General features: G+C 41.1%; 1 protein-coding gene across 1 annotated transcript in view; it reads left to right on the top strand.

Moving 5' to 3' along the window:
* ago2 (argonaute RISC catalytic component 2) overlaps positions 1-25,258 on the top strand; it is a 90,364-nt gene that overhangs the window by 48,570 nt on the left and 16,536 nt on the right. Inside the window, exons 10-16 of the mRNA XM_072259372.1 lie at positions 8,506-8,628; positions 9,256-9,389; positions 11,081-11,265; positions 12,831-12,990; positions 15,227-15,317; positions 21,421-21,615; positions 24,807-24,941. Of these exons, the coding sequence (XP_072115473.1) occupies positions 8,506-8,628; positions 9,256-9,389; positions 11,081-11,265; positions 12,831-12,990; positions 15,227-15,317; positions 21,421-21,615; positions 24,807-24,941 (1,023 nt within the window). The remainder of the gene's footprint in view (positions 1-8,505; positions 8,629-9,255; positions 9,390-11,080; positions 11,266-12,830; positions 12,991-15,226; positions 15,318-21,420; positions 21,616-24,806; positions 24,942-25,258) is intronic.

Below are 25,258 nucleotides of genomic sequence, written 5' to 3'. Positions count from 1 at the left end.
ATGCTGCAGATGTAGGCCTTGACGAGGCTCTCAAAGCATTTGCTTATTATTGAGGTGAGTGCGACAGGACGGCAGTCGTCCAGGCATGTTACCTTGGTCTTTTCTGGTACAGGGACAATGGTGGATTCAGTGGCCTCAGCCTCAGATGACCAGGTTGCAGGTTGTAGCGGTGGCTTTGCTTGGATGCTTAAGAGTTAGCGACATTGAACTGTGCATAAAAGTGATTGAACTTATCTGGGAGAGAGGTCATGATGTTGGCGGCACCATTAGGTTTGGCTTTGAAGTCTGTGATGGTATGCAACCCTCGCCACAAGTCACGTGTGCTATTCGTTGTGAATCTTGACTCAATGTTGTCCCAGTATTATTGTTTCGCAGCCTTGATAGCTTTGCGCGGACCTTAGTTGCTTTTCTTGAGCTCCTGATAGCTGGCAGCGTAAGTTCTGTGTGGCGCGGTAAGTGCTGCTCACACAGAATGATTAATCCAGGGTTTCTGGTTTGGGAAGACCCTGACCGACTTCTAGGGGAGAACGTCGTTGATGCACTTCCAGATGAAGCATTTGACTCCATCCATGAACTCCATCTGCTATTTCTTAGCCCAGCTTTGCATTCTATCAATGTCCTGTTGTAAGGTACAACAACCTTCTCAACTATCCACAGCACCTCCAGTCTTTGTGTCATCCATATACTTAATAACCCATCTTTACACTTCCTAAACTAAGTAATTTATAAAAATCACAAAAGGCAGAGGTCCCAGAACAGATACTTATGATATACCATTGGTGACTGACCTCCAGGCAGAATACGCTCCATTTACTAGTACAATCTGCCTTCTGTTGGCAAGCCAATATTGAATCCATGTGTATCATGTCCCCTGGCTTTCTGAATGAACCTGCCATGGTGAACCTTGTCAAATACCTTACTGAAATCCATATACACACATCCACTGCTCTGTCATCATCTATAGTTTCAAAAATAGTTTGTGAACCCTTTGCAGTTATCTGGTTTTGTACATTAATTACTCATAAAATGTGTCTGATCTTCATCTAAGTCACAGTAATAGATCTACCTAAACTAATAACAAAAAATTATATTTTTCACACCTTTATTGAACACATTGTTTAATGATTCACAGTCCAGCTAGAGAAGTACGTGAAACTTGTACTTAATAACTGGTCGAACCTCCTTTAGCAGCAGTAATCTCCACCAGTTATCCTGTAGCTGCTGATCAGAGTTGCACATTGGCAAGGAGAAATCTCAGACCATTCCTCCATACTGTTTCAGTTCATCAATATTTCTGAAATGCCTTGCATGAACAGACCTCTTCAGGTAATGCTACAGCATGTCAGTTGGGTTAAGGTCTGGACTCTGACTTGGCCATTCCAAAACACAAATTTTCTTATTTTTAAATCATTCTGTTGTTGTTTTACTCTTGTGTTTTGGAGCATTGTCTTGTTGCGCCATCCAACTTCTATTAAGTTTCAGCTGATGGTCTGGTATTCTGACACTCACCTGTAAAAAGTGATGATACAATTTTGAATTTGTTGTTTCCTCAACAATTGCAAGCTGTTCATGCCTTGAGGTATCAAAGCAGCCCCAACCTATGGTGCTTTTTCCACCGTGCTTCACAGTTGGGATGAGGTTTGGTATTGATGTGCAGTGCCCTTTTCCCTCCAAACTAACGGCAAGACAGAGTTCAACTTTTGTCCCATCTGTCCACAGAACATTGTCCCAGAAGCATTTTGGAATATCCAGGTGCTCTTTTGCAAACCTGAGATGTGCAGCAATTTTTTTTTTGAGAGCAGTAGTTTCCTCTGTGGTGTCCTTCCATGAACACCATTCTTGTTCAGTGCTTTACTTATAGTGGGCACATGAACAGAGACTTTAGCAAGTTCTAGAGATTTCTCCAGGTCTTTTGCTATTACCCTTGGGTTCTTTTTCACCTCCTTCAGTATTGCACGTTGTGTTCTTGGCGTAATCTTTGCACAATGCCCACTACTAGGGAGAGTAGCAACAGTAAGGAGTTTCCTTCATTTGCAGACAATTTCTCTTGCTCTGTGCTGATGAACATTCAGGTCTTTATAAATGTTTTTGTAGCCTTTTCTAGCTTCATACATTTCTGCTAAGGCCCTCTGAAAATTGTTTTGATCGAGGCATGGTGCACATAAGCAGATCTTTCTTGAGAAGAGCAGGCTCTGTCAGTAACCTGACTTTGTGTGTCTTTTTCATAGGACAGAGCACCTCTACAACCCACACCTCCAATCTCATCTCATTGTTTAGTCCAAATATCTTTTGTCGAAGGCATTACTCTAGAGGTTTACATACTTTTTCAAACCTAGACTGTGATTGTTTAAATGGTATGCTCAGTATTGATGAGAAGTAGTACAATTATTTGTGAGTTATTAGTTTAGGCAGATTGTGTTTGTCTACTATTGTGACTTGGATGAAGATCAGACCATATTTTATGAGTAATTCAGAAAACCAGCTAACTGCAAAGGGTTCACAACTGTTCTTTTGCAACTATATATGTTTTGTCACTTCCTCAAATAATTCAGTCAAACTTATGAGGCATGTCCTGCTCCTCACAAAGCCACGTTGAAGATCCGTAATCAGTCTCTTTTTCCAAATGCTCATAAATCCTGCCTCTAAAAATCCTCTCCAATACCTGCCCACCACTGACATCCCTAATACCTTTCTTGAACGAAGCAATCTCTTCCCTCATTTTTCACAGTAACAATGTATATCCTGTCCAGTCCCAGGGACTTAACTATTCAAATGTACTAGCATATGCTCTTAATGTCAATATCTTCTGGCATATCAACCGGCTCTACGCTGCCCTCGTGTTTGTCAGGATCCCTTTCACTGGTGAAAACTGAAGCAAAGTACTCATTATGGATCTCTCCCATCTCCTCTGACTCCAGGCACATTTATCCTTGATTAGTCCTACCTTTATTCCTGTTCTTCACGTTTGTGTAGAACGCCTGGGGCTTTCCTTAAGCCTACCCACCAAAGTCTCTTTTAGCTTATGTCTTCTTCTCACTCTCCTAAATCTATCCTTAGGCTCCTCCCTGGCTACTTTGTTACTCCCAACAACCCTGTCTAATTCTTCCTTCCTTGCTGCTTGCTTTCTTTTTTTCTTGACTAGATGTTCTACATCCCTTGGATCTCTTGAATCATGCTTCCTTCACCCTACCATCCTTACTTCAATGGGACAAATCTATCCAGAATCCTAGGAAACCTCATTTTGGTTGTGAATTTCCGTAAAGTTCATTGGCTGTCAATTGCTGCTCTGAGATTCCTGCCTAATAGCATCATAATTCACTCTTCCCCATAAATATTTTCTCATACCACCTGCTCCTGTCTCTGTTCACGGCTGTGGTAAAGGTCAGTAAGTTGTGGTCACTGTCTCTGAAATGCTCACACACCTGATTAAGTTCATGCCTAGTACCAGATCCAGTTTGGCCTGTCCATTGAAACCGTTTGCACTGAGGTGTCAATCAATATTAGGGACGTTGAAGTCACCCCTGATAACAACCCTGTTTAGTTTATTTTCCCAATTTTAAAAACAGCTAGAGTTGATGTTTTAATCCCATTAACGGTGAAAAATGAGCAATCATGTTTGTTGCATGTGTTAATAACAGATAGATAAAAATATTTTCCATTTTGCCCAGTGTGTTCTGGTAAGCCAAGGACTGCTTGTGGTTATAGCCAATTTTTCACTGATTGCACTTAATTTGTGTGGATTCCTAAGTGAGAATTCTGTTCCTGAGAATCTACCTGATGACTGAAGCATGAGATCATCCTGACAGCACAGCAGTCATGTAGAGCATGGAGGAACGAAACAAACCCCTTTAAATAAAATGGTTTGTAGGTGGAAATGAACCTGATGCGTTTGATAACCATACTCTTAGTCTTCAGACCTGTCAAAAATAGGTAGGAGAATGCAAGGTATTGAAGTTTGCCGATGACATTAAAAGGGCCACAAGAGAATGTTGTGCTGACGGTATTGCAGCTCAGCAATGAATTGAAGATGCATTGATTAAATGGGTGAGAACTTGATTGACAAATGGAGTTTAATGTGGTAATGTTTGAGATCATGACCTTCAGTAAGAGGTAGCAAAAGGCAGATTATTCTGAATGGAGACTGCTTGGTGTATTGTGCCAGTGCAGCCAGTAGTTAAGGCAATTTGCATATTGGACTTTGTTGCAAGTGGGTTACAGTTTAGAAGTGGGCAAGTTTTGTTACCAATGTGCAGTTTGTTGGTGAGGCCATTACCTGGAGCACTGTGCACAGTTAAGAAAAGATGTAGCGTTGGAGTCCATCCAATGTAAATTCACCTGGCTAATTCCTGGGATGATAATTAAAAGAGGCTTAATGTGTTGGTTATGTATTCCAGGAAATTTAGAATGAGGGATGATCTTACTGAAATGCAGAAGGTCCTGGTGTGTTATGGTAGGGTCAATATTGCTAAGCTTCCCCTAGTGGGAGAGTCTTAATGAGGGTACATAGGTACTAATCAATTAAAGCCAACATGATTACTGATTTCCCTAAACAGATACAGGTGTTCCCCGCTTTTCAAACGTTCGCTTTACGAAACCTCGCTGTTACAAAAGACCTACATTGTTACCTGTTTTTGCTAACAGAAGGTGTTTTCACTGTTACAAAAAAAGGCAGCGCGCACCCCGAGCAGCCAAGCTCCTCCCCTGGAACTGCATTCTCGCCGGCATTGCTTAAACACGTGCCTTTGAGCAGCCGTTAGCAAGATGAGCTCTAAGGTATCGGAAAAGCCTAAAAGAGCTCGTAAGGGTGTTACACTTAGTGTAAAACTAGACATAATTAAGCATTTCGATCGTGATGAACGAAGTAAGGACAAGCAACACACATCAAAGTTGCTGGTGAACACAGCAGGCCAGGCAGCATCTCTAGGAAGAGGCGCAGTCGCCGTTTCGGGCCGAGACCCTTCGTCAGGACTAACTGAAGGAAGAGTGAGTAAGAGATTTGAAAGTTGGAGGGGGAGATCCAAAATGATAGGAGAAGACAGGAGGGGGAGGGATGGAGCCAAGAGTTGGACAGGTGATAGGCAAAAGGGATACGAGAGGATCATGGGACAGGAGGTCCGGGAAGAAAGACGGGGAAGGGGGAACCAGAGGATGGGGAAGGGGTATATTCAAAGGGACAGAGGGAGAAAAAGGAGAGTGAGAGAAAGAATGTGTGCATAAAAATAAGTAACAGATGGGGTACGAGGGGGAGGTGGGGCCTAGCGGAAGTTAGAGAAGTCAATGTTCATGCCATCAGGTTGGAGGCTACCCAGACGGAATATAAGGTGTTGTTCCTCCAACCCGAGTGTGGCTTCATCTTTACAGTAGAGGAGGCCGTGGATAGACATGTCAGAATGGGAATGGGATGTGGAATTAAAATGTGTGCCACTGGGAGATCCTGCTTTCTCTGGCGGACGGAGCATAGGTGTTCAGCAAAGCGGTCTCCCAGTCTGCGTCGGGTCTCGCCAATATATAAAAGGCCACATTGGGAGCACCGGGCGCAGTATATCACCCCAGCCGACTCACAGGTGAAGTGTTGCCTCACTTGGAAGGACTGTTTGGGGCCCTGAATGGTGGTAAGGGAAGAAGTGTAAGGGCATGTGTAGCACTTGTTCCGCTTACACGGATAAGTGCCAGGAGGGAGATCAGTGAGGAGGGATGGGGGGACGAATGGACAAGGGAGTCGCGTAGGGAGTGATCCCTGCGGAATGCAGAGAGAGGGGGGAGGGAAAGATGTGCTTAGTGGTGGGATCCCGTTGGAGGTGGCGGAAGTTACGGAGCCCGTTGGAGGTGGCGGAAGTTACGGAAGTTAAGCACATCTTTCCCTCTCCCCCCCTGCATTCCGCAGTGATGTGGCCTTTTATATATTGGCGAGACCCGACGCAGACTGGGAGACCACTTTGCTGAACACCTACGCTCTGTCCGCCAGAGAAAGCAGGATCTCCCAGTGGCCACACATTTTAATTCCACATCCCATTCCCATTCTGACATGTCTATCCACGGCCTCCTCTACTGTAAAGATGAAACCACACTCAGGTTGGAGGAACAACACCTTATATTCCGTCTGGGTAGCCTCCAACCTGATGGCATGAACATCGACTTCTCTAACTTCCACTAATGCCCCACCTCCCCCTCGTACCCCATCTGTTACTTATTTTTATACACACATTCTTTCTCTCACTCTCCTTTTTCTCCCTCTGTCCCTCTGAATATACCCCTTGCCCATCCTCTGGTTCCCCCCCCCCCCCCCGTCTTTCTTCCCGGACCTCCTGTCCCATGATCCTCTCGTATCCCTTTTGCCTATCACCTGTCCAGCTCTTGGCTCCATCCCTCCCCCTCCTGTCTTCTCCTATCATTTTGGATCTCCCCCTCCCCCTCCAACTTTCAAATTCCTTACTCACTCTTCCTTCAGTTAGTCCTGACGAAGGGTCTCGGCCTGAAACGGAGACTGCGCCTCTTCCTAGAGATGCTGCCTGGCCTGCTACGTTCACCAGCAACTTTGATGTGTGTTGCTTGAATTTCCAGCATCTGCAGAATTCCTGTTGTTTGCGAAGTAAGGACAAAGTGAGTTTGGCTTGTGGAAGTTGACGAAGATGATGTTGAAGAGGTTTTGGCATCCCATGACCAAGAACAGATAGATGAAGAGCTGATGCAATTGGAAGAGGAAAGGATAACAATCGAAACCAAATGCAGTAGCGAACGGACCAAAAGTGAAGTCGTCCAGGAACTGAACGTGAAGCAATTGCATGAGATTTTCGCTGCAGTGATTGCAGAAAAGTATGACTTTTAATTTTAAAAGGGTACATAGGTTTAGGGCATATTTGCATGATGGTTTGGGTGCTTACAAAGAACTGTATGGTAGAAAAATGCGCGAGGCTAAGCAATCAAGCATACTGTCATTTTTCAAGCCTTCCACAGCAGATGACGAACTTCGACCTTTGACATCGGGGCAGGCAGACATTGAAGAAGATGACCTGCCTGCCCTGATGGAATCAAGCAACGACGAGATGACACCCCAGCGTCCCACCACTCCAACCCCCAGGCTGCGGACTGATACATTGCTGCGGAGAATGCAGCGGTAGCCGGGACGCACCCAACACACCTTTAAGCGAAAAGCCGAAATAAACAAGCTAATTAATTAGGTGCCGCCTGGCACGTAAATGTTGGCCCAGATTAGAGGTGATTGCCAATTGCATCGCCTCTGATCTGGGCTGACATTTATGTGCTGGGCGGCACCTAATTAATTAGCTTGTTTATTTCGGCCTTTTTCTTAAAGATGTGCTGCGTGCGTCCCGGCTACCGCTGCACCACTGTATGCTTCGCGGATCGGTATCGGTTGGCGGCCTGGAGGTTGGGGACCACTGCACCACCCCAACCTCCAATGACTCAGCCTAACACACCATCATCAGTGTGCTCGGTGCTGTCTTCCCAAATCCAGAAAGTGATACTACACTGTACATACATTATTTCTACTTTATATAGGCTGTGTATTTTTATGTGTTATTTGGTATGATTTGGCAGCTTCATAGCTTAAAGGTTACTGGAGAGAGAGTTTCTGCGAGAGCGCTTGCGTGAGATTTTCGCTACGGAGAATAGTGTGGCAATGATTGTAGAAAAGTATTTCTACTTTATATAGGCTGTGTATTTATCATATCATTCCTGCTTTTACTATTTGTTGCTGTTATTTTAAGTTTTATGTGTTATTTGGCATGTTTTGGTAGGTTTTTTTTGGGTCTGCGAACGCTTACAAATTTTTCCCATATAAATAAATGGTAATTGCTTCTTCAGTTTACGACATTCTGCTTTATGAACCGTTTCGTAGGAACGCTCTACCTTCGGATGGCAGAAGAAACCTGTACCACATTAGTAGAGCCCCTGGATTCCCCTACTGCAGAAGTTTGTGGAGATAAGATGATTAGATGTATTTAAAACAGTGGCAGGTAAATTTTGAAAAATTGAGACTCTGAGTACTTGGGGCTGTGGCACAGGAGTGGAGTTGAAACCTGGAGTAGTTCACTGATTGAATAGCAGGAAAGTCTTGAGGGGCTAGGTGGCCTGTCCTTTTTTCTTGTGTTTACAATCTAGGAACCCAAACAATCCTTCAAGGTGAAGCAGTGATCACTTGTACATTTTTCCAATCTAGTGTACTGTATTTGCTGTCATTATTTAGGTAGATTTGCTTTGCAGAAATCAAGTGTGGATTGAACTCTACTCAGCATTATTCTGGGAAGGATAACACTAGTAGGACTGGAGTTGTTTGAGAAGATGGGTAATTGCCATCACTTGAGGGAATTAGAATAGACAATAAATGCTTTCTTTCCAGCAATACCTACTACTCATGAATATTAACATTCCATTTATATAACAATTAAGTTTTTATTGATTAGTCCTTTGGCAGGCCTAAGATATTTCTAACTTTACGTTTAAAACATTTTGCACACTCCTTTCCAATATTATTTTTCCTTTCAGATGAAAAGTGCTAGCTTTAATGCTGATCCATATGTTCGGGAATTTGGAATAGGAGTGAGAGATGACATGACGGATGTTCCAGGTCGAGTTCTTCAGGCACCTTCCTTGTTGTATGGTGGTCGGGTATGGACTTCTATATTGTTAAATTAGCTTGTTTTCTCTCGTAACTTTGAAAATAAGATATTAATCTTGAAGCAATATATTCAGTTCAGTACATGTGTGATATGAATGTGCCAGCTTTTGTAACAAAGCTTCCTTCTGTGTCCTTGGAAAATGTCTTCCTGGTATGACTTCCCTATATTTTCACTCACACTTTGTGTTAAAGGTATAAGGAACGAGAGAGAATGTTATATAATAAGTGTTAATGGTATAATGCACCAGAGAGAATGTTATAATGCTAAGCAGTTTTGCCAGAAAATAATTTGTGATCAATTTCATAAATCATTAACCTGCATGTATTATAACAATTGTTTAGAGATTAGTTATGAAATCATCTAGATCACAAAAATTAGCTGCTGGAATAATAATAATATATTGTATACATTGCTGTCAAGTTGAACTTCTATTCTTCGCCTGTTTTGTAAATTTGTTTTTAATTGAAATTAATTACTTGTATATTGTATTTGAACCTTCCCAGTTAAAAGGTTGAGAACAAAAATGCTCATGGTTGCAATTCCTTAAAATAATGTATACCGTTGCTTTGAAATAATCCTGATATTTATATTGCTTTCTAATTTTTATTTGTTGCAGAACAAGACAATTGCTACTCCCATTCAAGGTGTATGGGATATGCGAGGTAAACAATTTCATACAGGCATTGAAGTCAAAGTTTGGGCCATTGCCTGTTTCGCTCCACAGAGGCAGTGCAGAGAAGACACACTCAAGTAAGAAATATTGTTAATCCACAGCATTTGTAACTTAAATGCATAAAGTTAAACAGAACAGCAATATGGACACTTGAATGTTGTTACACATCTTTCTATTAGATTAATAAATACAAGGTGAGAATCCATCTGAGGCTAGGTGGTGGAGAGAGCTTCCACCTAAATGTTGAAGTAGGTTATATGTAATTGGTAAAGAGTTATACATATTTTATACAAGTTCTGCAGTTCTGGTCACCTAACTATAGGAAGGATACCAGTAAGATTGAAAGTGTGCAGAGAAGATTTACTAGGATGTTGCCGGGTCTTGAGGAGTTGAGTTACAGGGAAAGATTGAACAGGTGAGGACTTTATTCCTTGGAGTGTAGAAGAATGAGGGGAGATTTGATAGAGGTTTACAAAATAATGAGGGGAAGAGACAGAGTCAAGAGAGGACACGGCTTTAGGGTGAAAGGGGAAAGATGTAGGGGTAACATTAGGGGGAACAACTTCACTCAGAGTGGTGGGAGTGTGGAATGAGCTGCCATCTGACGTGGTAAATGCAGGCTCACTCTTAAGTTATAAGAATAAATTGGATAGATACATGGATGGGAGAAGTCTGGAGGGTTATGGACTGGGTGCGGGTCAATGGAACTAGTGGAATAAAGGTTCAGCACAGACTAGGAGGGCTGAATGGCCTGTTTTTCTGCGCTGTAGTGTTCTGTGGTTCTAAGTAAAACTTGTAATTTGTGAGGCGTACACTACGTACAGCAAAGGATTTGGGAGCTGGGGTTCAAACTTTGTACCCTGACTTAATCCAGTTATGTTATATGGCTCAGAATGTTGGGACAATATCTAGTAACATGAAACGAATTGTAGCAGCAGAGATGTGGTTTTTGAAGAGGATGCAAAGAATATCATGGACGAAACGAATATCTAATGAATGCATGCCATGAACAGAGCAAACACAAAAAGAGAAATAATGCATGAGATCATGAAAAGGCAACATAACTTCATTGGGCATGTGATTAGGAAAGAGGAGTTAAAATGCAAGGTAATTATGGGAATGATTGAAGGGAAGAAAGCAAGAGGAAGACAAAGACAAATGATGATGGAGACAGCAACCAGAGAACTGGAAATGAATACCAGTGAATTGATCCACTTGACCCAAAACAGGAGTGCGTGGGCCATGGCAGTCAAAGCTGAAACTGGGCATGGCACCTGATGATGATGACCCTGACTTAAGCAAGCTTTCAGACAAGGTGTTTGCTCTTAATTGTGTCCTAATGGCCCATGTTGCAACTGTTGCATAGATATGAGGCAAGGACATAATTGCAGTCACTAGGCAACAAAATTAGAAGCTTTAAGAGAGATGGAAGGAGAATTTAAGACTTCTTGAAATTAATATGCCCTTCATTCCATCTATTTCTGCCAAACCAACTCTTCCCCTCCTTTTTTTTTGGTAATATAAAGTACTTATGTGGTATACAGTGACAGTATGCAGTCAGGAATTAGCCCAAGAGCTTAGTCAGTGAAGCATGCCAAATCTTCTTGCTCTGGTGTTAATATCTCTTCTGTGCAGGACTGAAGCAAAATCAAAGTATTTAAGATCAAATATGCTGACTTGGTGTTCTAACACTCAGATATTTTATGACATGCATTTCAAAAATGATGGCTGGAAAGCTTGAACAACCAATTGTATCGTTTTTCTTAAGAGCTTTCACAGATCAATTAAGGAAGATATCTAGAGATGCTGGCATGCCGATACAAGGTCAACCTTGTTTTTGTAAATATGCACAAGGTGCAGACAGTGTTGAACCAATGTTCAGGCATCTGAAGAATACCTATGCAGGACTTCAGCTGGTGGTGGTAGTGCTTCCTGGGAAAACTCCAGTGTATGGTCAGTATGCTTTCCGTTTCAGGATCTGTGATTATTTTAAAATTAATCTTGTGTGTATTTTTTTTTCTGTTACATACATGGAAGGTTTATTTTCCATTCAGCATCTGTACTTCATGAACTTTATAAAATCTCCATGCACCTCACTTCTAGCTAGACCTTTTAGAAAAGTCATTTTACCCAGTCATGTATTACTTAGTTCAATTAGGGTTTTTTCTTCTTTTTTTCTCTCCACAATCTCTTAATTTAGACCATTGTGTCTGTGAAAGTTTGCTGAATTGTTAAAACCTTAGTTGAAGGGCTGCCCAATGTAATCTATCTTGATGTCTTAAATCTAGCAGAAGATCGAAGGATTTGCATTTTGTTGATTTTATTTCCTACATTGAGTTATAGCTGTATGATACGTGGTCAAACTTGTTTTTGTATTGCCTTGTGACTTTAAATTTTATAGATAATCAGATACCTGCTGTTCTAAGAAACCCTGTTCTTTGAAAATTTGACAGTTTAGTTTATAACTCTGAATTTTTGTGACAAAACTGGGTTTAAATTCTAGAAAGAAGCTGAGTGGTGGATTGTTAACATGGTCTTTCGCCTTTTGGATCAGATCCATATCCAGTCTAAGCTGCATTAATGTAGATTTTCTCTGTGAAGTAGGCTTAGCCAGTTTAAGTCCCACAGGTTTGGGCAGTAATGTGAAATTGTTCTGGCTGTATATAGAGCCAATGTGCAGTTTTGCATAACACTCAAGGTGAAAGGTATTGTGTATTTTTTTTTGGGAAATCTTGGGCTGAATCTGGCACCCTTTGTCTGAAACTGTTGTTCATGGTCAACCCCTGTCTATCCTTACTGTCTTGCTGGTCAAATAAGTTTTAGACTGCATCAGCATGAATTGAGTGGAAGCGTAGCCTTTAATGCTATCATGGGGTGGTCCTCCTCCCACCATCTCTGTGGAAAGCAGTAAAGAATTTTATTAGTTTTAAAATGTCTTTTTAAGTTCAGTGACATCTCAAAACTATTCAAAGTTAATTTAAATTTAGGAACAGTTCTGAATTAGTTAGCTAAACACTTCAATATTTACAATATACTCAGAAGAATTTTTTGAAATAAAGTAATTTAGTTCTTCACCTTGTTACCGCAGCCCTAAGATCCCCTTTGAACTCAGTGAGGTAAAAAAACTGAAAAGCTTCCTCCCCCCCCCCCCCCCCCCCCATTTCATCCATGTTATGAATTTGGGATATCTTGGTGGGATAGGGTTCCATTTCTTGTTTCCCAAGAGTGTATAATGGCAGATGCATTGTTGCTACATTTCTAAGTTCAGGACTTGTGCATTTGACAACTTGCCATGGTATGTTGTCAACTGAACTATTAAATGCTTGTGATTCAAGATGGGTCAATAAAGTGTGGTAAATGAAATTGAGGTACTGATTAACCATGTTCTAATTAAATGACAGAACACCCACAGTGGTTGAATGTATTTCTTCATGTTGCCTGACTGAATCAATTTTGATTTATGTAAGACTGATCCAAAATTGAATTCTTTGCTAACAATCAAAATTTTCTACCAACAGCGGAGGTTAAGCGTGTGGGTGATACATTACTCGGCATGGCAACTCAATGCGTGCAGGTTAAAAATGTGCTGAAAACCTCTCCGCAAACACTTTCCAACCTTTGCCTGAAGATCAATGTAAAGCTGGGAGGTGTCAATAACATATTGGTGCCACAAGGAAGGTTGGTAATTAAGGAGTTTTTCTACAATTTCAACTATGTTAGTAAAATGGGGCATGTTTCTATAAAACACTTTTCCTCCTTTTCACTGATCTTTAGGGCTGATATAACTAAACTGTTATAGAGGGAACCCATTGAAACTTGCATCATGCTCAATCTGACCACTGCAACTGCATCGTACAATCCCTCTATGATTTGAAAGTTAATGACTTTTTTATTGGTACACTGACACAGCAATTTCAGTCTTTCAGGCCTGTTCCTTTTGTTACTTTAATAATTCAATGTGCTTCTTTATAAATTGTAACTATCACATTTTAATATATAGCACTGTAACACTTTTTATTGAATTGACTTTATTGCTTACATCCTTCATATACATGAGTAAAAAATCATTATATGTCATGTCTCTGTCTAAATGTGCAATTTATAGTACTATATAATAAATAGTATGTACAACAATATAACATAGAAATACAGTTGTGTCAGTTTGAATTAATCAGTCTGATGTCCTGGTGGAAGTAACTGTCCTGGAGCCTGTTGGTCCTGGTTTTTATCTGCGATAAACTTCTGGCCCCTACTTTGGACTTTGATTTTTGTGCTTAAAAGCTGACACCTATGTTGAGCGGACTTGATGAAGTGCCCAAGGTGCTTTTACATGGCATCTTTGAGGACTCCAGTTTTGTTTCACACATTTTTGAAATGTGATTGCTTTAATAATGTAACATTTCATCACAATCAGGTTCTCAAAATAGCAATGAGGAACATAACTGAATTTTTGTTGTTGCAACAACAGGACAGCAGAATATATCTCTAAGATCCTTAAAATAATACTGAGGGATTACTTGTCTGTAATCAAGTAGTCAAAACTAATGATGTAAAATTTCACCTGAAAGAGGGTATCTTCAATGCTGCTACATTTCCTTGGTAGTCAATTGAAATGTCATACTGGTTCATGGTTTGCTATTAAATGTTTTATTGGGTTCTGTGGAAAAATGCTATAACTGAATGAAAATCTGCTGACCAGATAGTTTGAATAAGGAGGGTGCACCCAGATGTTTTCCTAGTATTTGCATTATTTAGGGGATATAACTGTAAAGAGGAAATCTGAAGGTAAATGTTTTCAGTTGTACCATTAGAATTTGCATGCATTTAATACCTAAAAATATCTCACCTTGATGATTTACCTAGAATCGAGGCTTTAAGCAATGATTTAGTTCTATTGATGTAAGGATATTGTGGTCTTGTATGGCTACTGGCATAAAAAGCAAGTTCTTTGGCTGTCCTGAATATAATACAATATTTGGCAATTTTTATACTGGAAATGAAACTATGATATTATATAAATATCTAATGTCCATACTGTTAAAACAGGGTGCCAAAGGTGTGGGCTTAGGAAATGGAAATCTTAAGAAATTTAGGAGTGATTTTGACGTTGGAATAGATTGGAAATTTAGTACAAATTGTGCCAAAGATGTAGCTGTTTGAAAAGTTACCTAACCTCATTTCTGCTCATTCTGGCCCAGGTAACTTGTGTACCTTTAGGTCTTACAGCACCCTGTCTCTTAGATCCAACTTGGAGTACTGTGTTCAGTTCTGGTCACCTCACTGCAGGAAGGATATGGATACTATAGAGTGAGTGCAGAGAAGATTTACAAGGATGTTGTCTGGATTGGACAGCATGCCTTACGAGAATAGGTTGAGTGAACTTGGAGTTTTCTCCTTGGAACGATGGAGGATGAGAGGTGATCTGGTAGAGGTGTATAAGATGATGAAAGGCAATGATCGTGTGGATAGCCGGAGGCTTTTTCCCAGGGCTGAAATGGCTCACATGAAGGGGCATAGTTTTAAGGTGCTTGGAAGTAGGTACAAGGGGGATGTTGGAGGTAAATTTTTCCACACAGAGAGTGGTGGGTGCATGGGATGCACTGCCAGTGAAGGTGATAGAGGCAGATACAATAGGATCCCTGTGACCATATCAGTTTGCCCTGGATGCAGCAGTTAGTTTCCTCATCCCAAAGACCTGCTGTTGGGAGGTTAGTTGACCACTGTAAATTGCCCATTGTGTGTAGGTAAGTGGCAGAATCTTTTAATACGAATGTGGAGAGGGTAAGGTATCGGATTGATTACTATTAGTATAATTGGGTGTTTGAAAGTCAGTATGGGCTATGGGCAGAAGGGTCTCTGTCTGTGCTATATGTCTCTGTTTCTGTCAGTTTTATATTTTTATTTGCTGTTTCAGGCCAGCAGTATTTCAGCAGCCGGTTATATTTTTGGGTGCAGACGTAACACACCCACCAGCTGGTGATGGGAAGAAGCCTTCTATTGCTGCGGTAGGTTCTTTACTTTTTAAAAAAAAAATCACACACACACAACAAAATGGTGAGGATGCTAGATGTCTGGAATAGAAAATTGCTGGAAATACCAAGCAGGTAAATTATCAATACGGGAGAAAGTCAGTATTTGTTTCAAACAAAATTTAATTTCTTATGAAAGGTCATCACTGAAAAATTGACTATTTCTCTCCTGCTAATTTTGCATGGCCAGAATATGTCTAGTATATATCTGCTCTTGTCTTATATTTTCAGTTCAGTTTACGTTGGAGTGTTAAATCATTTTCTTGGAAAAAGTAACAAGTCATTTAGTATCGCAAACAACAGGAATTCTGCAGATGCTGGAAATTCAAGCAACACACATCAAAGTTGCTGGTGAATGCAGCAGGCCAGACAGCATCTCTAGGAAGAGGTACAGTCGACGTTTCAGGCCGAGACCCTTTGTCAGGACTAACTGAAGGAAGAGTTGGTTAGAGATTTGAAAGTGGGAGGGGGAGATCCAAAATGATAGGAGAAGACAGGAGGGGGAGGGATGGAGCCAAGAGCTGGACAGGTGATTGGCAAAGGGGACATGAGAGGATCATGGGACAAGAGGCCCAGGGAGAAGGAAAAGGGGGAGGGGGGGAAAAACCCAGAGGATGGGCAAGGGGTATAGTCAGAGGGACAGAGGGAGAAAAAGGAGAGAGGGAGAAAGAATGTGTGTATATAAATAAATAACGGATGAGGTACGAGGGGGAGGTGGGGCATTAGCAGAAGTTAGAGAAGTCAATGTTCATGCCATTAGGTTGGAGGCTACCCAGACAGAATATAAGGTGTTGTTCCTCCAACCTGAGTGTGGCTTCATCTTTACAGTAGAGGAGGCCGTGGATAGACATATCGGAATGGGATGTAGAATTAAAATGTGTGGCCACTGGGAGATCCTGCTTTCTCTGGCGGACAGAGCGAAGATGTTCAGCAAAGCGGTCTCCCAATCTGCGTCGGGTCTCGCCAATATATAGAAGGCCACATCGGGAGAACCGGACGCAGTATATCACCCCAGCCGACTCACAGGTGAAGTGTCGCCTCACCTGGAAGGACTAATGTGGCCTTCTATATATTGGCGAGACCTGACGCAGACTGCGAGACCGCTTTGCTGAACACCTATGCTCTGTCCGCCAGAGAAAGCAGGATCTCCCAGTGGCCACACATTTTAATTCCACATCCCATTCCCATTCTGACATGTCTATCCACGGCCTCCTCTACTGTAAAGATGAAGCCACACTCAGGTTGGAGGAACAACACCTTATATTCCGTCTGGGTAGCCTCCAACCTGATGGCATGAACATCGACTTCTCTAACTTCCGCTAATGCCCCACCTCCCCCTCGTACCCCATCCGTTATTTATTTTTATACACACATTCTTTCTCTCACTCTCCTTTTTCTCCCTCTATCCCTCTGACTGTACCCCTTGCCCATCCTCTGGGTTCCCCCCCCCCCACTTTTTCCTTCTCCCTGGGCCTCCTGTCCCATGATCCTCTCATATCCCCTTTGCCAATCACCTGTCCAGCTCTTGGCTCCATCCCTCCCCCTCCTGTCTTCTATCATTTTGGATCTCCCCCTCCCCATCCCACTTTCAAATCTCTTACTAACTTTTCCTTCAGTTAGTCCTGAGGAAGGGTCTCGGCCTGAAACGTCGACTGCACCTCTTCCTAGAGATGCTGCCTGGCCTGCTGTATTCACCAGCAACTTTGATGTGTGTTGCAAGTCATTTAGTATGAACATTAGATGAATATATTGGACTTTGCAGTCAGTTCTGTAATCAAAGGCTAATATTAAACTCGTACACCCATTTCATTCTACCATCCTCCCCATATTCAAAAGCATCCTAAAACTTATTTCTTCAGTTTCACATCTTGGGATCAACATGTTAGGTCACTACATGTTTTTTTTTAATAATTCATAGAAATCTCAATGGCTCTCCACGCGGCTTTAGACCACCTGGATAACACAAACACCTACATCAGGATGCTGTTCATAGATTATAGTTCAGCATTTAATACCATTATTCCCTCAATCCTGATTGAGAAGTTGCAGAACCTGGGCCTCTGTACCTCCCTCTGCAATTGGATTCTCGACTTCCTAACCAGAAGACCACAATCTGTGCAGATTGGTGATAGCATATCCTCCTCATTGACAATTAACACTGGTGCACCTCGGGTGTGTACTTAGCCCACTGCTCTACTCTCTATGTACCCACGACTGTGTGGCTAGGCATAGTTCCAATACCATACATAAGTTTGCTGATGATACAACCATTGTTGGTAAAATGTCAGGTGGTGATGAGAGGGCACACAGGAGTCAGATATGCCAACTAGTGAAGTGGTGCCACAGCAATAACCTGACACTGAACGTCAGTAAGACGAAAGAGCTGATTGTGGATTTCAGGAAAGGTAAAATGAAGGAACACATACCAATCCTCATAGAGGGATCAGAAGTGGAGAGAGTGAGCAGTTTCAAGTTCCTGGGTGTCAAGATCTCTAAGGATCTAACCTGGTCCCAACTTATTGATGCAGTTGTAAAGAGGGCAAGACAGCAGCTGTACTTTAATAGGAGTTTGAAGAGATTTGGTATGTCAACAAATACACTCAAAAACTTCTATAGATGTACCTTGGAGAGCATTCTGATTCTGACAGACTGCATCACTGTCTGGTATGGGGGTGCAGTGGGTGGCTGCTGCACAGGACCAAAAGAAGCTGCAGAGGGTTGTAAATTTATTCAGCTCCATCTTGGGTACTAGCCTACAAAGTACCCAGGGCATCTTCAAGGAGCGGTGTCTCAGAAAGGCAGCGTCCATTATTGAGGACTTCCAGCACCCAGGGCGTGCCCTTTTCTCTTTGTTACCATCAAGTAGGAGGTAAGAAGCCTGAAGGCACACACTCAGCGATTCAGGGACAGGTTCTTCCCCCCCCTGCCATCCGATTTTTAAAAGGACATTGAACCCTTGGACCCTACCTCACTTTTTAAAATATATATTATTTCTGATTTTTTGCATGATTTTTAATCGATTCAATATACAGATACTGTATAAAGTATACTGAATAGGATTTATTTCTTATTGTTTTTTTCTTCTATATTATGTATTGCATTGAACTGCTACAGCTAAGTTAACAGATTTCATGTCACATGCCAATGATAATAAATCTGATTCTGATAGCTCAGTAAAAGCCCTCCTACCCATGTTATTGTCTTTTAACCTACTCTAAGATCAGTCTAATTCTTCTTTTCCACATAGCCTTACATTTTTTTGTCTATATGTCTTACCTTTAGAATCTCCTAAATGTCCCCAATATATCTATCTCCATCACCACCTTTGGCAGATACAGTACTCCAAGCGAGTTTTACAGAGCTGCAACATTACCTCCCAGCTCTTGAATTAAATCCCCTATTAATGAAAGCCAACACACCACGTGTTTCTCAACTGCTCATTAATTTGCCCTGCAACTTTGAAGGATCAGTCGATATGGACCTCAAGAGCCCTCTATTCCTTCATATTGTCATCCTGCCATTGACCGTGTATTCTGCCTTCAAGTTCAGCTTTCCATAGTGAACTTTCCTGGATTGAATTCCATCTGCCACTTCTCAGCCCAGCTCTCTGCAAACTATCAACATCCTGTGAACTTCTGCACAATCCACCATACCACCAACCCTAGTGTCAAATGCAGACTTGCTAACCGTGCTCAATCAAGTCATTTATAAAAATTATAAAGAGCAGGAGATCCAAATAGATCCCTGTGGAGCACCACTGGATTCAGACAGCATACATTCATGCTGAAATTGTTTTCTTATTCAAGAATAGGTATTTTGTTTCCTACAAAAAAGGAAAAAGAAATCTAATTACACCAGATGTATCTATTGTTAATTATCAATTTATAAGCATTAGGTTTACCTCAACGGGAAAAATCAAATTTTCTTTCTACTAGTGGTGGTGCTGTCATTTGAATGCATTACTTGTACAAAATTTTAAAAAAAGTTCCGATTAATATTACCATTGTTGGTAGCTAAAAAAAATAAATAAATTCTCAAATTATGAGGAGAACAGGGAGGAGTCAGGGATTGAATGAGTTTGAAACATGAGGTTTGCATTTGTATAGGGACTTTCATAGCCTAGAAATGTTCCCAAGTGCTTTACAGCTGTGGAGGTATTTTATAAATGTAGTTTCATCTAAATGACAGTGCCCCCCCATAGTAAACCACTTGGTGTTGTATTTGAGTGATGGGAAAGAGTTTAGTTGTAAAAGGCTAAACTTACTTTGAAAAGAATCAGAAATAGTGTTTGAATTGTATTTTTGTATGCATTATTTATATATAATCTGGATTAAATTAGAAATTAGATACAGACTATATAATAATGTTTTCAAAAATGTGAGCTCTGATTTTAATATTCCATGAAATCTGCTGCCCCAACAGCACCCCCCCCCCCACCCTCGACCCCTTAAGAATACACGGACATGACTGTTAAAACTCAAAGATGTCCTTAGGAAACATCCCTGTATCCAATGTGCTGATGAAACTACTTTCCCTTGTATTCATTTGCAAAGTACTCAAGTTGCATATTCCAGGATTCTTAAAATTACAAATAAAACCTAAATGAGATCATATATTCAAAATTTAAAAATAAACTACTGTGGAATCTAATTAGAGATATTCAATTAAACTGTGCTTGCAATTGTATATCAGGCTTAACATGCACATTATATGACATTGTTTTTAAATTAGAAACAATAATAAGCTTTCAAAGAATATTCAATGCTGCAGCAGATTTGCTAATAATCATACATTTAAGTTGCAACTTAAACACCTCCCTACGCAACTCCCTTGTCCATTCGTCCCCCCCATCCCTCCCCACTGATATCCCTCCTGGCACTTATCCGTGTAAGCGGAACAAGTGCTACACTTCCTCCCTTACCACCATTCAGGGCCCCAAACAGTCCTTCCAGGTGAGGCAACACTTCACCTGTGAGTCGGCTGGGGTGATATACTGCGTCCGGTGCTCCCGATGTGACCTTTTATATATTGGCGAGACCCGACGCAGACTGGGAGACCGCTTTGCTGAACACCTACGCTCTGTCCGCCAGAGAAAACAGGATCTCCCAGTGGCCACACATTTTAATTCCACATCCCATTCCCATTCTGACATGTCTATCCACGGCCTCCTCTACTGTAAAGATGAAGCCACACTCAGGTTGGAGGAACAATGCCTTATATTCCATCTGGGTCGCCTCCAACCTGATGGCATGAACATCGACTTCTCTAGCTTCCGCTAATGCCCCACCTCCCACTCATACCCCATCTGTTACTTATTTTTATACACACATTCTTTCTCTCACTCTCCTTTTTCTCACTCTGTCCCTCTGACTATACCCCTTGCCCATCCTCTGGGTCCTCCCCCCCCCCCCATCTTTCTTTCTGGACCTCCTGTCCCATGATCCTCTTGTATCCCTTTTGCCAATCACCTGTCCAGCTCTTGGCTCCATCCTTCCCCCTCCTGTCGTCTCCTATCATTTTGGATCTCCCCCTCCCCCTCCAACTTTCAAATCCCTTACTCACTGTTCCTTCAGTTAGTCCTGACGAAGGGTCTTGGCCTGAAATGTGGACTGCACCTCTTCCTAGAGATGCTGCCTGGCCTGCTGCGTTCACCAGCAACTTTTATGTGTGTTGCTTAAACACCTGTTATTGAGTTTCATAAACATTATATACAGTGGGTTCAAAGTGACAATTTTGGGTAAATCTTCAGTGTAATGACCTCTGGCAATTGTGTGGTATATTAGTAGCACAGAATTAGCACCCTTCTAATTCGCCCACACTGGTTTCTCAAGGACTTCTTGATTTACCTTGTAGTGTGGTGAGCTAAAAACATCTTCAAGGGCACTAAATTTAAAAGCTAATTTCCTGTCCTCATTAAAAGTAAATGCTTTACTGATAAGTTTTGCTGCTTCACGTGGTTTCAATTTTTTTTTAAATGTTGATAACAACATTCAGTGTTCTTCAGTATCATATTCTGGTTGTACAATGAAGTGTGCTCTAAGGTTATTTTCTCATGTGTTCCTCTTTTTTTTTAACATAGGTTGTAGGTAGCATGGATGCTCATCCAAGTCGCTATTGTGCCACAGTACGTGTTCAACAACATCGACAGGAGATTATACAGGACCTTGCTATCATGGTCAGAGAACTCCTCATTCAGTTTTACAAATCTACCCGTTTCAAGCCTACGCGTATCATATTTTACAGAGATGGTGTTTCAGAAGGGCAGTTTCAGCAGGTAATGTACAACTTACACTTAAGTCACTGCGGTATAAATTTTACTCCATAGCTGTTTACTTAATGCAATGACTTGGTTTTATGATAAATTTTAAAAGTTGATTGTAACTAAAGGTCTAATGTTAGCTGCTTGAATTAGTCATAGGTATAGCATAGAAGCAAGCTCTTTGGCCAGTTGAATCACTGCTAGCCATCAATACCCCATTTTACATTCATCTTAACCCAGTTTATTCTTAGACATTCCAAAAATACCCTCTCCACATATTCTACCGTTCATCTGAACACTAGAGATAATTTAAGTTTTCTAAGCAACTTGCCAGTGTACATTTTCATGATGGAAACTGGAATACCTGGAAGAAACCCTTGCAGTCGTAGGGAGAACATGCATACTCTACATAGGTAGCACTGGATTTCCAGATTGAGTGCAGGTTGTTTGAATTGTGAGGCAGCATTTCTACTAGTTGTGACATGGTTCCATACAAACAAAAAAAATCTTTGAAATTGACCTGCCTGACCTTCTGAGTTCTTCCAGCATTTTGTATGTTTCTTTACATAAGAACATAAGAAATAGGAGCAGCAGTAGGCAATCTGGGCTGTCGAGCCTGCTCTGCCATTGGATAAGATCGTGGCTGATCTGGCCATGGACTCATCTCCACATACCTGCCTTTTCCACATAAGCTTTAATTCCCCTACTCTGTAAAAATCTATCCAACCTTGTCTTAGATATATTTACTGAGGTAGCCTCCACTGCTTCATTGGGCAGAGAATTCCACAAATTTACCTCTCTTTGGGAAAAGCAGTTCCTCCTCATCTCATCCTAAATCTACTCCCCCAAATCTTGAGGCTATGTTCTGGTCTCGCCTACCGGTGGAAACAATTGTCCTGTCTCTATCTTATCTATTCCTTTCATAATTTTGTTTCTATATGATCTCTCATTCTCCTGAATTCTGACGAGTACAGTCCCAGGTGACTCAATCTCTCCGCATAGTCTAAACCCCTCATCTCTAGAGTCAACCTGGTGAACCACCTCTGTACTGCCTCCAAAGCCAGTATACCCTTCTTCAAGTAATGAGACCAGAACTGCACACAGTACTCCAGGTGCGGCCTTACCAGTACCCTGTACAGTTGCAGCATAACCTCCCTGCTCTTTAGTTTAATCCCTTTAGCAATGAAGGGCAACATTTCATTTGCCTTCATGATGGCCTGCTGCACCTGCAAACCAACGTTTTGTGTTTCATGCAAAAGCACTCCCAAGTCTCTCTGCAGAGCAGCATGCTGCAAATTTTTTACCATTTGCATAATAATCTGCTCTTTCATTTTTCTTTCCAAAGTGGATGACCTCGCATTTACCAACATTGTATTCCATCTGCCAGACCCTTGCCCACTCACTTGACCTATCTATATCTGTCTACAGAGTCTCCGTATCTTCTGCACAATTTGCTTTTCCGCTCAATTTGGTATCATCAGCAAACTTAGATACACTACACTTGGTCCCTTCTTCCCGATCATTAATGTATATTGTGAACAGTTGTGGACCCAACGTCGACCTCACTGATTGCCAACCAAGTAACATTACCTGCTACTTACCTGTGCCTCCTTACAGATGCCTCTTGAGTCAAAGCCTCAAGTTCACACTCCTATTGTGATCCATGCACACAATGGCTGCTCTGCTTTGATCATGCTTTGCTTTTATTTGCTACTGCTAATGAACTTCAAATTGATTGGTCCACTGCTAATGTGCCGAGCCCTGCGAAACACCCCTTTTTAAAAAAAATCTTCTCCCTGACCTGTGCGAAGCTCGCTCTCTCTGAATCGATAACCGCTAATGCCTTCATACTTGACTTGGCAAGATTATCATAACAAGTGTGATTCGATGTGAAATTGGAATATGACATAATGCTCGTGCATAAATGAAGGAATTATTTAATGATTTAAATAAATAATCATTTAATGATTTTCAACGTTAACAGACCTGTAAAAAACTCTTTAATTTGATGGCTAGTATTATTGACAAAATCTTTTGGGAAGGGGGGGCCCAAGCTGATGCAGTCTTTCATTGTTTATATTATGCTTATTATTCTATTATGGGTTTATTGAGTATTCCTGCACGAAAATTAATCTTAAGGTTGTATATAGTGCTATATATGTACTTTGATAATAAATTTACTTTGAATGCTCTTTATTGTGTTATGGATCATTTTAATGAAGAACTCTACTTGAAGAACGAAACACACTTGATATGCTTTCAAACTTATATTATGCTGACTTTATCCAAGTGCAGATTCTGTGCATATTAATAAACATAATACCTCAAGTGTACGTCTGTTTTTATGCACTAACTTGAAACATATTCGAATGGTGCCATGTTTCCCAAATGCATTATCACGTGGCTTTTCATTTTATCATTTCACTTTGTGTAGGATCTTGTGGCCACATTATTAAATGCCTTTAGATACCTATATGAGGCTGGAAAACAACAGGTAACATTTTCTTGGACAAGTAGAATTCCAGTAGACCTCCTGTAACTTGATGGAATCCATGATAAAGACCATTGGATTGCATCACCTTCTCTTCCACCCCCACCCTCCCAAATCCACTACTCACTTACTGCCTCTACCCTTTGACCTGTTTGGCCTCTTAACCCTACCGAGAGCCAAAGCACAAGACCCTGACCTCGACCAACATAGCTCTCCAGGTCATTGAGGCACACAAGCCTCCATATCTCTACGACAAGGTTGTGGTCTTCTTAGGGGCCACATCCACTGCACTAATAATTTAATTCCTTCATCTGCAGCAGTGGCTGTAGGGTGCACCATTTTAAAAACAACTGGCTTTGAGGCTCTTTTGACAACATTTCCAAAATATTCAACCTTCATGGATTGTAAAACCATTAAGTGCAAGGGAATGTCACTGGTAAGGTTCCTTATGTCATTCACATAATTTTAACTTGGATTTTTATCATTTTTGTTACATTGCCACTTCGTCAATACCTTGAACTTTTCCAAACAGCACCATAGTTTAAGATGGTAGTTCGCTTCTCGTAAGTAGGAATGCTGACCATTCCAGCAATGCACGAAATATAACAACAGATCTAATTTAAATTAACTTGTATGCTTGGATTTTTGTTCCATTTTTAAAAACTTCACATCAGTACTTACAGTTAAAGAACATTGTTGTAAATTACTTTCTTAGGTGCTTCACCATGAGTTGCTAGCCATTCGTGAAGCATGTATAAAGCTGGAAAAGGATTACCAGCCTGGCATTACTTTCATTGTGGTTCAGAAACGACATCATACCAGACTGTTCTGTACTGACAAGAATGAAAGGGTAAGTGGTTTTCATTCTAGAGAAATATCTTCTGCTGTTTTTGTCAGTAGGATTCTTACTAGATGTAACTTAAATAAATGCCAAGCAAATCCAGGTTGTATTGACTCTGCCTCCTATTTCTTGTATCCACTGTCACCTTTTAAAAAAGGATCTTATATAGTCCAAATTACCCCCTATATCACAAGCATGTAATAGAAATATAAAATTTGTGTGATTTCTCAAATTTCAAGGTATAAAGCAAATGTATTTCTATATTTTCTCTAATCCTCTGTAGCTTAAGGAGTGATGACATAGGATTGGAGAGCTGCCAACATTGT

This window comes from Mobula birostris, chromosome 1 (assembly GCF_030028105.1).
Source record: "Mobula birostris isolate sMobBir1 chromosome 1, sMobBir1.hap1, whole genome shotgun sequence".
In the NCBI taxonomy this organism is placed as follows: Eukaryota; Metazoa; Chordata; class Chondrichthyes; order Myliobatiformes; family Myliobatidae; genus Mobula; species Mobula birostris.
This window is presented reverse-complemented; position numbering and strand designations above follow the sequence as displayed.